The 16,444-nt window shown below is 52.4% G+C and overlaps 2 protein-coding genes across 2 annotated transcripts; both read right to left on the bottom strand.

Moving 5' to 3' along the window:
- Positions 1-219: 219 nt before the first annotated feature.
- Positions 220-11,281, bottom strand: LOC123407333. Its single transcript, XM_045100447.1, has 13 exons — positions 10,421-11,281; positions 10,288-10,332; positions 10,154-10,201; positions 10,004-10,060; positions 9,864-9,920; positions 9,724-9,780; positions 9,552-9,644; positions 8,787-9,422; positions 8,658-8,702; positions 8,416-8,553; positions 7,943-8,035; positions 7,771-7,872; positions 220-513 (listed from the first exon to the last, which is right to left on the bottom strand). The coding sequence occupies exons 1-13, from the start codon at positions 11,279-11,281 to the stop codon at positions 508-510; spliced, it is 2,238 nt and encodes a 745-aa protein (XP_044956382.1). The 3' UTR covers positions 220-507.
- Positions 11,282-13,121: 1,840 nt separating this feature from the next.
- LOC123407332 (proteasome subunit beta type-5-A-like) lies at positions 13,122-15,526 on the bottom strand. Its single transcript, XM_045100446.1, has 7 exons — positions 15,271-15,526; positions 15,043-15,172; positions 14,424-14,530; positions 14,215-14,349; positions 14,026-14,129; positions 13,832-13,932; positions 13,122-13,425 (listed from the first exon to the last, which is right to left on the bottom strand). The coding sequence occupies exons 1-7, from the start codon at positions 15,397-15,399 to the stop codon at positions 13,292-13,294; spliced, it is 840 nt and encodes a 279-aa protein (XP_044956381.1). The 5' UTR covers positions 15,400-15,526; the 3' UTR covers positions 13,122-13,291.
- Between the last annotated feature and the right edge of the window lie 918 nt (positions 15,527-16,444).

The raw sequence follows: 16,444 nt of genomic DNA, 5'->3' as shown, positions 1-16,444 counted from the left end.
GGCTATTGTCTCATTGAAAAACTGCTCAAGAGACTCAATGGCATTGTTTTTAAGATGTCCTACGCTTAGGCGTCCTGACAGCACCTTACAAATATGCACGCCTTAGGCGCTTTGGCATCGCCTTAGGTAGCCTTACCGCCTTATAAACAATGCTCAATGGTTGGAGAAGTGATTCTTTACTCCACCAACATTTTGTCAGAATTGCAAGCAAGACCACAATAGAGGGATCAAATCGCTTAATTCACTTCAAGAAATTGCAACTGAATCTAACTGACCAAACCAGAAACTTCTCTCTTAACATGAGAGTGCTCAAGTTGGAGAACAATCGATGTTTCAGTTAGGCCAAGGAAGAAGAACAGTTGATTAACTACACGAAGGTAAAATCGAGCAATGCCCCAGCAGAATTCACGAAACAGAATAGGAGATGGTCAGCCCTCCTTCTCCACAGGTGGATAGATACCAGGATCAGCTTCTTCGGTTCGTGTGTACACAGTACAATCTCAACTTTCAACTCTGCATTCCAGAAAGAAAGAAAAAGTTAGTATCAGCAAGTAGCCAAATACCGATGTCACTGGAAAGTATGTGAGTGACATCACGTCTGCCAGCTACAAGAATGTTGGGATGATCTCGGTTCCCATCTGCACACCATAAAAAAAACTTCCCAATTCTAAAAGAAGTCAAATAAATTACTATATGTACATTGTAGGATGATACTTGCTGCTTCAAATTTTGGAGCTTGATACTTCGTCCAATTATATGCATCCAGGGGTTCTCTTCTCTTCAGAACCTTTGAAGTCTACCTTTCTATCGTCTTATCTAATCTTCATCCGGGCGAGAAAATCCACACTGTCATGGTAGTTTATCATGACAGCATGCATTTCAATTGATTTTGGGCCCGATGATTGTAAAGAGAAGGATACTCCCTCTGTCCCCTTTTACATGGTGTCCTTATTTTTGTTAGACCTTTCAGCCTGAGCATTGATAGTTGTGGATGACACTAGGAGAGTTGGGACAATTTTCGTTGGTTTATTTCTCACACAATGCCATACCAACCTGAGGGGTTGGGGATACATATTTATAGGCTGCTAGCCAGCCAAGCATATGCTAAGATGCTAGTCTAAGATGCTGCTAAGATGCTAGTCCAAGATGCTATCCTAACTGCCAGTCCTTGATGGTCAAGGATTCTATCCTAACAGCCACAAGGACCATGTGCTGCAGCCCCACAAAGGACTATGTGCTGCAGCCCCACAAAGACCATAGTACATAGACTTATCCATCATTCTCCCCCTAAGTCTTGTACGTCGTCTTGTGGGAGAGTCGAATCATCCCAATCCTGGAGCAGAGTTCGAGGAACTTGATCCTCCCAAGAGGCTTGGTGAGCAGGTCTGCGAGCTGGTCCGTGGTGTTGATGTAGCTCGCCTCGATGCTCCCTTCTTCCAAGCAGCTGCGGATGAAGTGATACCTCAATCGGATGTGCTTGCTCCGTTCGTGGAAAACGGGGTTCTTTGCCAGAGCCAGGGCGGACTTGCTGTCCACCAAGAGCTGCACCGTTCTGGTGTCTCGGACGAGGAGATCACCAAGCAGTCGAGCGAGCCAGAGCACCTGAGTGCAGGCGGTGGAGGCCGCTATATACTCGGCCTCACAGCTGGACAGGGCCACCACCTGCTGCTTGACCGATTGCCAGCTCACGAGACACTTGCCGAGGAAGAAGAGGATCCCGCTCGTGCTCTTGCTGGTGTCGATGTCGCCGACGTGGTCGCTGTCGCTGTACCCGACGAAGTGTGCCGCCCCCGGACACCTAGGGTAGTGGAGGCCGTGGTCGAGGGTCCCTGCCACGTAGCGGACGATCCTCTTCACTGCCTGCTGGTGCTCCGACGTCGGTCGCTCCATGAACCGACTGACATAGCCGACGGAGAATGCCAAGTCCGGCCGTGTGTGAGCAAGGTAGCGAAGGCTCCCCACAAGGCGTCGGTACTGCGTAGCGTCCACTTCCTCCGTCGTGCTGTCGCGGCTCAGTTTCAGCCTCTCCTCCATCGGAGTGAGAGCTGGGTGGCAGTCGGTGAGCCCAGCTAGCTCAACGATGCGCTTGGCGTAGGCGGACTGTCGAAGCGCGATCCCGGAGTGATCCTGGTGCACCTCGATCCCTAGATAGAAGGAGAGGAGCCCCAGATCACTCATCTGGAAGGTGGCCTTCATGTCTTCCTTGAACGCCGCCACCTCTGCATCTTTGATGCCGGTGATCACCAAGTCGTCAACATAGACGCCCACCAGCAGGACATTTCCTCCGCTGCCCCGTCGGTAGACGGCCGCCTCATGCGGGCTTTGCTCGAAGCCCATCTTCTTTAGCGTGGAGTCCAGCTTGGCGTTCCACGCCCTAGGTGCCTGCCGTAGGCCGTAGAGGGCCTTACGCAGGCGGAGTACTTTGCCCTCCTGGCCAGGGATCGCAAATCCCGGTGGTTGATGCACATAGACTTCCTCCTTCAAGTCGCCGTTGAGGAATGCCGACTTGACATCCATGTGATGGACACGCCAGCCCTCCTGGGCAGCTAGCGCAAGGAGAAGTCGCACGGACTCCATCCGTGCCACGGGAGCGAAAGCGTCGTCGAAGTCGACTCCTTCCTGCTGCAAGAAGCCTCGAGCCACCAAGCGAGCCTTGTGCTTGATGATGGCGCCGGCTCCATCCCTCTTCAGCTTGAACACCCACTTAAGGGTGATTGCGCGGTGACCGCGAGGGAGGTCAGCGAGCTCCCAGGTGCGGTTCTGCTCGACCGCATCCATCTCCAACTGCATCGCGGCGCGCCATGCCGCGTCTTTCTCGGCCTCTGCAAAAGACCGAGGTTCGCCGTCCTCACACGCGAGTTGTAGCTGTGCCTCCAGGTCGCGTGGCACCAGTCCCGGCACTGGCTGGTCGCCGAGTAGATTATCCATCGTACGATACCGTAGCGGTTCGCCGCTATGATACGCGTCGATGCGCTCCTCGTCGTGAGTGAGCGGGGAAGCGAACTTCATCGGGTTGTGCTCTGCGTGAGCTGGTGCTGATGAAGACGAGCCCGGAGTGGAGACTGTCGGGGCTGGAGTATGCGGCGTCGCCGGTTGTGGTGCCGTCGGCGTAGCAGGCACCGGAGTCGATGTAGTTTTGGGGGCTGGGGTAGACGTGCTCGGCGAAGAGGAGCTGCTTGCTCCCCCAGCTTCCTTGAAGTGGACGTACTCGACAATGAAGTCGTCATACGTCGGCGTCGAGCCGTCGTCCACCGCCTTGTCCCATTTCCACCCTCGCCCTTCGTTGAACACGACGTCTCGCGCCGTGCGCACACGCTGTGTCTTTGGGTCGAGGATGCGGTAGGCCTTTGAGCCCTCCGCATAGCCGATGAAGACTCCCGGAGTACTCCTGTCGTCGAGCTTGCCGATGTGGCCGAGCTCTTTGGCGAACGCAAGGCAGCCAAAGACCCGCAAGTGAGAGACCGCCGGCTTCCGCCCATGCCAGGCCTCGTAAGGCGTCCTGCCGTCGAGTGCCTTAGTAGGCGAGCGGTTGAGGATGTAGACGGCCGTTAGCACCGCCTCTCCCCAGAAAACAGCCGGCATCCCTCTCTGCTTGAGTAGAGCCCGAGCCATCCCCACAACCGTCTGGTTGCGCCGCTCGACGACGCCGTTTTGCTGCAGGCTGTACGGCACGGAGTAGTGGCGCTGGATGCCCTCATCAGCGCAGTACGACGCGAATTCAGCCGCCATGAATTCGCCACCGTTGTCAGTGCGCAACACGCGCAGTTTGCGGCCGCTCTCCGCCTCCACAGCAACCTGCGCACGCCTGATGGCGTCCGGCGCCTCTCCCTTACTGCCGAGGACCATCACCCACATGTAGCGAGAGAGGTCGTCGACGAGCAGCAGGAAGTAGCGTCGACCTCCTGGTGTGGCTGGCGTCACCAGGCCGCACAGATCTCCGTGCACGAGCTCCAGCCTCTCCTTGGCCCGAAAACTCGCCTGCTGGGGAAAGGGGAGTCGTCTCTGCTTCATCAGCACACAGATGTCGCAGAACTGCTCCACATGGTCGAGGCATGGCAGGCCTCGCGCCATCTCCTTGGCACTTAGACGCTTCAGGGCCTCAAAATGAAGGTGCCCAAAGCGCTCATGCCATTGCCACGCCTCGTCGTCCCGACGGACAGCGAGACAGACCGGTTGTGCCACCTGCACATCAAGGACGTAGAGTCGATTTTCACCTCTGGGTACCTTGGCGAGAAGGCGACGCTGGCGATCCCAGATGCGTAGGACCCCATGCTCAATCAGCACGCGTGAGCCGTTCTCATCCAGCTGTCCCAAGCTGATGATGGAGTTCCTTAGCGCGGGGATGTAGTAGACACCGGTGAGCAGCCGGTGCTCTCCCGTCTTGGTGGTGAAGATGACGGAGCCGACGCCCTTAATTTCCACAGCTGAGGCATCCCCAAACTTGACGGAGCCTCGCGCGTCGGAGTCGAGCTCGGCGAAGAATTCCCCTCGACCGGTCATGTGGTGGGTGGCGCCGGTATCGAGGCACCACCCCGCAGTCTTGTCCTTCCCGGAGCCATCGCCGAGAAGAGCGTGTGCTTTTGGCTCGTCGAGGTGGAGGGGAGCCTTTGCGACTGGTGTCGCTGAAGGTAGCTCGATGCTTGCATGCGCCATGAACAGAGCCGTCTCCTCCTCCGCCGCCTGTGCGACGTGAGCCTGGCCTTGTCGCGGTTGGCGACACTCATTGGCCCAATAGCCAAGCCGGCCACAGTTGTGGCAGCTGTTGTCCTGTGCCGGCTTGGGCTTGCCAGCGACGCCGTCCTTGGCGCCTCCGCGGGCGTCACCTTCGGCACGTCCTTGTGCCTTGCCGCCCCTTCGCGCCTTGCACTGCTTGCCGCGCTTGCGGCCGCCCGTCGTGGAAGAAGGCTCCCCCTTCTTCTTGTCACCAAGGCTGGCATCCCACTGCTCCCGAGTTAGGAGCAGCTTCCCGCCGGTGGTGATGGGCCCCGAGGGAGGCTGTGGCTCGTCGGTGTCGACGACCTTGAGGCGACCTATCGCCTCCTCGATCGTCATCGTGGAGAGGTCCAGCAAAGACTCGATCGAGCGAGCCATCTGCTTGTACTTCTCGGGAATGCACCGGAAAAGCTTCTCGACAGCTCTCTCCTCGGTGTAGGTGGCATCGCCGAACTTCACCATCTTCTGCAGTAGAGTGTTGAGACGGAGAGCAAAATCATCAACGTCCTCACCTGGCTTGAAAGCCAGGCTCTCCCACTCCTTACGAAGTGCCTGCAGTGTGGACTTGCGAGCACGGTCGCTGCCGATGCGTGCCGCGGCGATGGCGTCCCAAGCCTCCTTGGCAGTCCGCTTGTTGGAAAGCGAGAACTGCATCTCGGGCGGGACTGCGGCGATGAGGGCGCCCAGCGCCCGTCGATCTTCTTGGTGGTCGACGTTGCTGTCCTGGACTGCCTCCCACAGCCGCCGCACCTGGAGCCTGATCTTCATGATCGCGGCCCACTCGACGTAGTTGGTTTTAGTGAGGGTAGGCCACCCAACACTGGGACCAACATCCCTGACCACAGTCCGGACCTCGTAGAGGCCGCGGTCCTGGTCGTTGCAGCCGCCGTCGCCGTGCGCACCTGCACCTGGAGCGCGGGCGTGCTCGGCTGCCCACTGCGCTGTCCGCTCTTGCGCCACTTTGGCACGGTCTGCGTCGGCACCGTCGTCCGCAGGCGCGGAGCCGTTGGAGCTGCCGGAGCCGACGCGGAGTGCCTTGGCACCCGCTGTAGCCTCACGTGCTGCCTCCGCTGCTGCTGCTTCTACCTCCGCCCTGGCTGCTTCTACCTCCGCTCTGGCTGCTGCCAGCTCCGCTGCAGCAAGCCTTGACACCCTTGCTGCCGCAGCAGCTGCTGCTACAGCTGCTCGCTCACGCTCCTCTGCCACGGCGCGTTCGGCCTCCTGTCGGCGCCGTATGCTCGAGGTAGCCGTGTGCTGAGAGCGACCTGCAGACATGGCTCGCTGCAGGAGGGCTGTTGCGTGAAGAGGAGGCTGTTGCTGACGAGCTGCTGCTCGACAGTCCGGAGGGAGGGAGGTAACTAGGGGCAGTCGGAGCAGCAGCTGCTACCGGCTTAGGCTGCTCAGCTCCCGGTGAGAGAGGTGAGCAGGAAATGCTCAGGGTGCAAGATAACGAGGCTCTGATACCACTTGTTAGACCTTTCAGCCTGAGCATTGATAGTTGTGGATGACACTAGGAGAGTTGGGACAATTTTCGTTGGTTTATTTCTCACACAATGCCATACCAACCTGAGGGGTTGGGGATACATATTTATAGGCTGCTAGCCAGCCAAGCATATGCTAAGATGCTGCTAAGATGCTAGTCCAAGATGCTGCTAAGATGCTAGTCCAAGATGCTATCCTAACTGCCAGTCCTTGATGGTCAAGGATTCTATCCTAACAGCCACAAGGACCATGTGCTGCAGCCCCACAAAGGACTATGTGCTGCAGCCCCACAAAGACCATAGTACATAGACTTATCCATCAATTTTGCATGATTTAACTTTGACCACTAATTTGAAAAAAAAAATAGTTGACCACTAATTTTTGATTAATAATATGTCTTATATGTCATCAAAATTATACCATTAGAAACTTCGTTCAAACACGAATCCGACAATACGATTTTTGTGAAACATAATCCACATCTAGTTGGTCAAACTTGAGTTGTGAAATGTGTGTGTGCCACGTATTGAGGGACGGAAGGAGCATATTCTTGTTCAATTACCATTTTCGATGTACTACAGCACCAACAAGATCTGGACAGTTGGATAAGAACACGTGAGAATCCAAATAAGGACTGGTGGACATCATGCCACTTGTATGTTTTCATGTCATCCCTCCACAAATTTGGCTAGGACTCACTTCCTTGCATCCAATTTTAAATTTTGAATGAATAAAATAATGTATGACAAATATGTTTGCCTACCACAAAAGTGCATTAGGATACAAAAAATATCAAGGGACGGCAACGCATCCCGCATATATATTTTTCTACATACTACTTTTTCCTACAAAAAAAATACTACTATTACAAACCAGTACAAAAATGCAAAACACAAAATATAATATAATGCCCCAAAAAATGTGCATCTATTGAAAGAGGCTAAACAGTGTCTCCAAAAACAAATAATATAATGTCTCAAAATGCATAAAAAAATACATGAGGCCTGGCAATGCCAAAGTGAATAATGGGATTGCGTGTAATCCATGAAATTGCACCCGTAGGAGATCTGACAACACTGTGCAAGCGGTGAAGGCGGTGGGCGTACCCAATTACCCATGATGATGGCCCCGTCAGTGGCACGAGTCAGGTGACCGGATCAGGCTGAGAGAGGGTCGGGGTGGCCTGATCCAATGGAGGCAAGAGACGATGAGAGCAGAGGTTGGGTGGCCAAACCGCCAAAGACAGTTGCCAGCAAGGCTTGGGTTGGCAGGCAGAAATGGGCCGTAGTCATTGTTGTGGCGTTACAACCCGTTCATCATTGGCCCTGCCCAGTCACGGAATAAGGTTTTTGGTTGTGCAAACTGGCGTGGGTAGGATGGACAGGTGGAGGATCACACGTTCAGTGAGTGGTTTGTCAATCAAGAATCTCCTTTCGTGATGTTCAGATGTCATGAGTGCATGAATACACTTCAGGTGGTGAGTGCACACAATACATCAAGTTTAAAACACCGTTAAAATGATAAAGAGAGGGAGAGAGAGAGAGAGAGAGAGAGAGAGAGAGAGAGAGAGAGTACCTTTGATGAGTCCGTTAAATTGTTTCCCAAGTTACCAGTATCATCTCCAGAGTCAACAACACCGTCAGTATGCTCCTCCTTGTTCTCTGTAACAGCTTCTTCCTGCATGCCAAAATTACAATAAGCAGAAGAAAACAATCACGATATGCAAATGTGAAGGTTAGAGACACACCTTTGATGAATTGTTTTCTAGTCTGACATTACAAGTGTCCCCCATATCATCTGCACTCTTAGCATGCTCCTGCTTATTGCCAATAGCACCTTCCTGCATGTCAAACAACAGGTACGTCAGATAGGCAAGAAAAAGCATTAAACCGCATGTTTGTAAGAGGAATCGGCATTCAAATCTCTGCACCAGTTGGACTGTTTCATGAAGAAAATTTTCTGCTTATTTAGATGAGCAAAATAAGATCTTAACTCTAAATCACTACTAGATCAAAAGAATAAGCTTCCAAGAAAATTTCCCACTTCTTAGCTTAAAAATTACTGCAGCTGCAGTCTCTAGCAAGCTTTGTAATCAAACGTAACTACATGTGCAAATTAACAAGAGTCTTATTGAAGGTGAAATTATATGGGATGCCATTAGATGAATTTTCAGGTCTACATAGTCTTACTATAAGTATGAGAACCAATAGCAGTACTGACCTCCTGGACAGCTTTACATAGCTCCTTAGGTGTGTCTTTGGAGTTCAGCAGGTCCATATCGTTCGTGCCTTTGGAGTTCAGCAGGTCCATATCGTTCGTGTCTTTGGAGCTCAGTGGGTGTATATCATTTGTATCTTCCTGCATAAGATAGTGAAGTTACTCCCTTAAATTCCACAGAAAAAATTACCCCTAAATCGTCAAAGGAAACCAATGAGAAAATCAGAAGGCAGCAAAATTTTAACCTTCACTGCATCCGTGTCATCATTATCCACAATATTGACATTCCCCTGCAATCAACAATTAAATCAGATTAAGTACTACTACAGCGGTCTCGTTGGTGGGCAACCTGCAGCAACAAATAGCCTGAGAACCTTTGCCTCCTGAGCGGTGGACTCGCCCTCCCTGACGAGGAGGGCCTGCCCGAGCGTGCCGCGGGGGTCCATGACGATACTAGGCAGCCGCTTGATGTTCCAGCCGAGCACGCGGCAGACAACACCGGCAAGTGCGCGATGCGCCTGCAGCCTCCCACAGCGCGTGGCGGCGCGCGCATGCCGCACGAGGCTGGCGCAGTCCCGGAACCTCCTGGACCCACCCCTCTTCACACTCATCCCCACGCACCCCATGCACAGGAACTCCCCCTCCTTGTGGCTCCGCTCGTAGTATCCCCTTAGCGTGGCGTCCCGCTCAAACAGCCCGAGGAAGAACCCCGCCGCCTCGTTGACATCGTCGTCCTCCTCGCCTGACATGCCGCGCCTGGAGAAGAATGCCTCGGCGGCGTGGAGGGCGTCCTGCTGAGCAAGCAAGGAAGGAGAAGGCTCTCGCCCTTGCTGCCTGGGCGCAGGGGAGGAGAGTGTGGCGTCGGGCCGGGAGGAAGGGGATACGGGGGCAGGCAGGGAGGGCGCGAGGGGCGAGTCGGGGCACTTGATCTTGCGGCGCTTCCGCCTGTCGGTGCTGGCGCGGGAGCCTCTGGGAGGGGTGGGCGCGGGGGCCTTCACTACATCATACTCCTGTCCATCATATTGATAAGAAATCAATGAGAAATTCATGAAAAGGGAGCAAAAACTTTGATAAGAAAATAGTGCTGACATGATACTGGAGTTTTACTTTTTATATGAATAATTATCATTGATAGAGACCTTTTCAACAGTTCCTGTACCATTCCCTTGGTCATGGACCTCTCCATCATTGATATTACTTGGAGCACCGATCTTCCCTTTATCAACATCCTCCTGAAAGTCACAACCAAATTAGATCATAACCAAGCAACAATTTCAGCATCAATCTGTAATCGTTTAACATGTTCCAGACCTTTGCCACATCCCCATCACTCAAGGGGCCGTCATTCATTATACTGTCAACATCCTCCTGAAAGTCACAACCAAATTAGATCATAATCAAGCAGCAATTTCATCATCAATTTGTAAGCATTTAACCAATTAGATCGTAACCTTTGCTGCATCCCCATCACTCAAGGGGCCCTCATTCATTAGACTGTCAACATCCTCCTGAAAGTCACAACCAAATTAAATCATAACCAAGCAGCAATTTCATCATCAATTTGTAAGCATTTAACCAATTAGATCATAACCTTTGCCGCATCCCCATCACTCAAGGGGCCCTCATTCATGGCACTATCAACATCCTCCTGCAATCAACAACCAAATCAGAATAACAAACAGTAGTCTCATGATATCGCAGTGATCAATAAACACTCGGCAATGTTGCACGCCATCGTTACCTTCTTGTCATCAGTCAATGAGACATTCTTCTCCAAACCAACATCCTCCTGAAATCAATAACCAAACCAGATTAACTGACCAGCAATCTCACCAACCATCACTAACCGCCATTCTATCGTAACAAGGTACTCACCTTTGCTGCATCCTTGTGGCCATTCTCCCCAGCATCAACATTGTCCTGCGAGCGATCAACAATTAAATCAGACCAAGTACTATGACACAGTCTCGTCAGTCGGCGGCCTACAGCAACGAATGGGCCGAGAAACCTTTGCTTCCTGCACGGCAGCGCTCGCGCCCTCCCTAGCGAGGAGGGCCTGGCCGAGCGTGCCGCGGGGGTCGATGACGATGCTGGGCAGCCGCTTGACGTCCCAGCCGAGCACGCGGCAGACGACGGCGGCGAGCGCGCGGTGCGCCAGCGGCCTCCCGCAGTGCTTGGCGTCGCGCGCGTGGTGCACGAGGCTGATGCAGTCCCGGAACCTCCTGGCCTGGCTCCTGCCCTTCCTCTTCCTCTTCCTCCCCACGCACCCCATGCACCGGAACTCCCCCTCCTCGTGGCTCCGCTCGTAGTACCCGCGCAGCGCGGCGTCCCGCTCGAACAGCCCGAGGAAGAACCCCGCCGCCGCGTCCCCGCCGTCCTCCGGCTCGGAGCCATCATCCTCGTCGTCGCCGTCCTCGTCCGAGGAGCCGCGCCCGGAGAAGAACTCCTCGGCGGCGCGGAGGGCGTCCCGCTGCGCGAGCGAGGCGGGGGAAGGCTGCGGCTGCGGCCTGGGCGCGGGGGAGGAGGGGGCGGCGTCGGGCCAGGATGCGGGGGACGGGGAGGCGGGCGGGGAGGGCGCGAGGGGCCAGTCGGCGCCGGGTCCCTCGGGCTCCGCGGCGGGGCGCTCGATCCTGCGGCGCTTCCGTTGGTTGGGGCGAGCGCGGGTGGGGCGGGAGCCTCCGGCGGGTGGCGCGGGAGCCGAGGCGGGGGCGGGCGGGCCGTTGCGCCAGAGGGAGTGGAGGTAGAGCACCTCCTCGGCGAGGCGGCGCTCCTCGTAGGCGTCGTAATGCGGGGGGCCGGCGGCGGGGCGCGCTGCCGACTGGCCTCCCTCGCCGGCGGCCGCGCGCCGTTCCCGGCTTCGGCGCGTCATCGGGGGCGGCGAGCGAGGGATTTGGGTGGGCGGTTGCGCTCAGGGAGGGAGAGGAAGAGAAAGGGGCCGGCGGCACCGGCGGCGGCTGCGTTATTTTTGGTTGCGCGAGCGAGGGACTGTTGGGCCGCCGGCCTCTAGTAGTACTGCAGTACCACCGAAAAATCCAGCGAATATCTCACGAAAAGATACTTCATTACTGTTCTAGTAAAAAAGATATTTTATTACTTTATCTCGAAAAAGAGATATTTTATTGAAAAACTCTTACCATCCATCGGTTGATCCACACGATTTATCCGCCGCCCGACTCGTCCGTTGATCTTGCCTCGATCTGACGAACGAGATTGTGCCCGTACACAACAAAGCAACGACCTAGTCGTGAACCGTTTTCTGAAACTGGATCGTTGTTTCAGGAAAACGGTCCTGAGGGCTCCTCATTTGTCCACGTCGCGACTCCGCCTCGGCTCCGACGACCTCGCCCGCCGTCTGCCTGGTGTCGCGCAGCCCTCGTCGGAGCTGCAGTCATTGCCATGGTCGCCCCGATCTGCTCTACCTCGTCGTCGCCCTAAGGCCTCGCCGACGCCCAGATCCGACAGGATCCGGCAGCCGCCCCACGGTCTCGTCTCTCGCCGCCGTCCGACCTCCTTCACCGGCCTCGTCCCGGCCCCGCACACGAGCTCCCGCAGCTGCCATGGCCTCCTGCATGAGGTTTTCCTGGTCATCTCGTTTTTCAAGCCATAAATGTTCATTAATGTTCGATGCTTGTGTTTTCGGAGCAAGCCGCGTTGCCGCTGTTAACAGAATAGGAGACATGTGAGAGCCTTGGAGCGTGCTGGGATCGCATGCCCTGAATCCGCCCCACGGTTCCGTCGAGCGACCCGCGCGGTAGGAGCGCCGCCGCATCCCAGCCAGCTCGTGGACCCGCCGCCGACCTGCTCGTGGAGAAATGGAAGGGGTTCGTCTCCAGCAGAATTCGCAACTGAGTTTCTGAAACATGATCTTTGTTGTAAAAGCTTTTTCCGCAACAATACCTATGTTGCATAAAGACAAAAAAAATCTGAAACTTGACCGTTGTTTCCGAATTAATAAGTTTAATTTTTTTTACAACAAAGCGATTGTTTCTGTAACTCGACATTCGTTTCAGGATTTGTTGGATGCCCGGCCGAAGCCCATGCGTGCGCGGATCAAACGGATGCGCGCGTAGATTGGACGGTCGTTTAGGTGGCGAATGTTTACTAAACATCTATCGGTGAATGAGTAGCAGCCCCCTATTTTATTACTACTCTGATAAACGCCAGAGTAGTAAAATTCAGAGAGGAACGAAAAGCTCCAAATGTACAGTCCCGCCGGTTCTATAGGACACGAATCTAGTCACCCCACCGGCCATTGATTTAAAAAGCATCTTCCATTTGAGCACCCTAGCCCCGGGAGTGAATTTTGGAGGACCGGAGCATAGGAGGGTTTTATTTCAAAAGATTCAAAATAAATATTTTAAGTTTAAAAAACGAAAAAAATCTGTGAAATTTTGTTCAAAAATATTATTGTTTGCAGATGCACAAAAAAGAACAAAATCCCGACCCAACAACAACAGAAATGGGGCCATTTTTATGTTTTTGTTTTTTTATACACCACATATGAAAGTATATTGTTATGAATTTTTTCCTCTAAGTGTCATATATGTATTTGTGTATGTACAAAAAAAATCGAATTTATTCCTGATGTGGAAATATGTGTTTTTTAAAGTCCTCCATGGAGGACGGGCTCCATTTGCCTTTTTCGCCCTAGGCCCAGGCTATCCAGCAGCAACACAAAACTCATATCCAAGATAGAACAGGCAAGCGAATTCAAATGAAACTTCAATGGAAACATCTATAACATTCGTCAGTCTACAACCACACGGCCATAACAGATGCGTAAGACGAACATCAGCAGGTCTCAGAGGAGAACACTAATGTCGAGGAGGAGGCAAACAAGCCCCAAAGTCCAAGTTCACGGGATTTCGCACGACATGAATCAGGTTGACGCGGAAGGGGCCTCGGCCATCTCTTGCTCGACGGGAGCCGCCTGGACCGGGTAGTAGTGGTAGTGCAGCTCTCCGACATCATCTCCGGACAGCTTCTTCCATCCGTCAGGGCCAACGTAGTACACTGAAATTTAATCAAACAGGCAAGTAATGTCAGCCACAACGCGCAAGCTCAGGCGGGAGCAGATGATCGAGAGGAGATCCATTGCTGTAAATTCTATGGAGCACACAAGTCCTGCTGTCCTACAAGCCTATCAAGGATGGACCTGGGCTTCAGCACTACTTGCTCAATACTTCAGTGGATCATGATTGCAACATAAACATATCAACCAAGGCAGTTTGGTTTAAAATTGTATAATAATGATAACAGTATGTTCAGATTATATTGACTTAAAGGTTGTTTGCTTTTATTAGTTATTACTGATGATTGGTTCATAACACAGCACAAGTAGACAGTTATACAGAACAGGGTAATGGACAAGATTATAAAACTAGATATCAGGAAATATAATAAGAAGCAGAATGCATACCACTAACGCAGCCGCCACTGGCTCCGTCACGGAACGTTGCATGATAAATAGCCCTCCGTGCTAACTCAGCAGCTTCCTCAACTGACATGTTGAATTTGTAACTGAAATGTGAAGCGCAAACATAAGGCCATGTGACCTTCAAGATAATATTATGAGCTAGCGAAGGAAAATAGTGGAGGGGTCAAAAAACATACCCCTCATCCAAGATACCATAAGCATATAGAGAGCCAGAACCAACAGAGAACCGGCTTCCCTTGAGCCTTGCACCCTCACTATCAACATAGTACAAGCCCGGACCCTAGATCAAGAGCAGAACCGTTAAGAAATAAGCATATACCTACAAACAGGTTAAAGCGACTAAAATATGTCAACGGGCTACTCACAGTTTCATCAAATCCAGCAATCATTGTACCAATTGAAAGTCCCATCCCGCGGTACGAATAAAGGATATTAGCCAACGTCTTTGAAGAACCAGCAATAGAGATCCTTCGCTTGTTCGCAAGCTCATGGAGCCGGCACTGGAAGAAGAATCCATTGTTAGTCTTAATATGCAAATATGAGATGCAAGTACACAAGCAGGCGTCATTTTTACCTTGACCCCCAAGTTTCTATGCCAAAATTGGCAATCAGCAGCACCTCCAGCCATGGTTCCCAGCATGTAGGGATTAATCTCGATGATTTTTCTCACAGTTTGCGAAGCTGCAGGAAAAGAAACACACCGTCATGTAAAGAAAAGAAAAACGATCTGAACAATGTTTAAGTGATAATCCTTGCACCAAGCAAAAGCTTCTACACCGATAAATTGTTCTTTCAGAAAGTCTTCTTGATGCTCACAAACATGCAAGGGCAAGTTTACAGAAGGATGGAAAAAATAGTAAAATAACCTCATCAATTTATTGCCATTCTACAAGCATCAGTATGCACAAATGTTGGACCTTTGAAATAAGAACACTTGAATTCAATGGTATTAGCAAAAACTATTTTGCACACCGATTCACTAACTTTATCATGACTAGTTCCACTGGAGTACATCGCAGTCCCTACAGATAACTAGCACTTGTGCTCAACTAGTAATATCTCAACACTCATCAGATAATTCAACGAATCAGCAGAGCCAAACACGGTCGCCGCAACTGTTGTGTGGTCATGGCACTGCACTTGGTGGCTCGACTGCTAGCAACGGAACAAGGGAAGGAGGAGGGGGGACTCACATATGTAGCCGCCCATGCTGGCCCGGGAGTCGGCGGCGACGATGACGCCCTTGTCGAAGATGAAGGAGAGCGTGGTGGTCCCCTTCTTGTTGTTCACCATCGCCTTGGTCGCCTTCTGGAACCCGTCGAACTGCCACCGGAAAACAACAAACAGAGCCCGACGGGATCAGCGGCTGGCGGATCGGGGGGGAGGGAGAAGGGGATCGGGGGAGGGAGGGGCTCACGCACGTCGTCGCAGGTGGGGAACTCGAGGGCGAGCTGGCCGGCGGCGTCGGCGGAGAAGAGGCCGGCGAAGTCGTCGCCGCCGGCGGCGGCCGCGCCGAAGTGGTTCTCGAGGGCGGAGAGGTTGGGGATCATCGCGTCGTCGGCGTGGGGGCTGAATCGGCGGAGGCGATGAAGTGAGCTTTTCCTCTGTTTCGACCCACGGACTTTTCCTCTTGTTCTCGGTCTGTCTCTTCCTTTCTTTCTTGCGGCCGAAGAAGAAGAAGAGAGGAGGATTGGCGTGGGCTCGAGGGCCTGCTTGTAAAGGCATTTGGGCCGGCCTGCGTGCGGGCCTGACGTCTCCGACAGTTTCGTCTAAAAGCTTCCACACGATTTGGGGGGAGTAAGAGCGCTTTCAATGTCTCAAAACAAAACAAAAAACTTAGCGAGCGCTTCCTCGGAAGCCTTTCAGCGATCGCTCCCGCGCGTCATCACTTGACGCGTTTCCAGCCACCGCCACGTGTCGCGTTCTGAATGTTCCCTTCGAATTTTATTTTTCTATTTTTTCACTCACGCGTTTTTGCTTTTTTTGGGTGTTTAAAAAAAAAAATATGTGTTCTGATTTTTCACCGGTCTTTCGCGCGAAAAAAATCAGGTTTTCCTTTTTTCTACGCGAAAAACTCATTTTCTGGTTTTTTTTGCGAGAGGCACGGTTTTGCCTTCGCGAGAGGCACGGAAAAAAAACGTGTTTTCACTTTTTTCGCGGAAGACACGGTTTTTGCTTTTACGAAAGGCACCATTTTGCCATTGCGAGAGGCACGATTTTGCCTTCGCGAGAGGCACGGGAAAAAACGTGTTTTCACTTTTTTTTGCGGGAGACATGGTTTTTGCTTTCACGAAAGGCACGATTTTACCATCGCGAGAGGCACGCCCGTGCCTTTCAGAAAAGAAAAAAACGCGTTTTCTGTTTTTTAGAATGGCACGATTTTGCTTTCGTGAAAGGCATAATTTTTCGTTCGGTTTTTTTCTTCCGGATTTTTTCATGAAAAAGAACTCATCAAAACCTATGAACATGGTATCTCGATTTGAAGATCTTGACGTGAGAAAGCCAACAGTGAAAACGGTTCAAGATTTGAACGCACGGTTTAGGAGATAAAAGGTTTTTGAAAATACGGATCTACGAAAAAAGGAAAAACTCTCA

This window comes from Hordeum vulgare, chromosome 7H (genome assembly GCF_904849725.1).
Source record: "Hordeum vulgare subsp. vulgare chromosome 7H, MorexV3_pseudomolecules_assembly, whole genome shotgun sequence".
Lineage (NCBI taxonomy): Eukaryota > Viridiplantae > Streptophyta > Magnoliopsida > Poales > Poaceae > Hordeum > Hordeum vulgare.
This window is presented reverse-complemented; position numbering and strand designations above follow the sequence as displayed.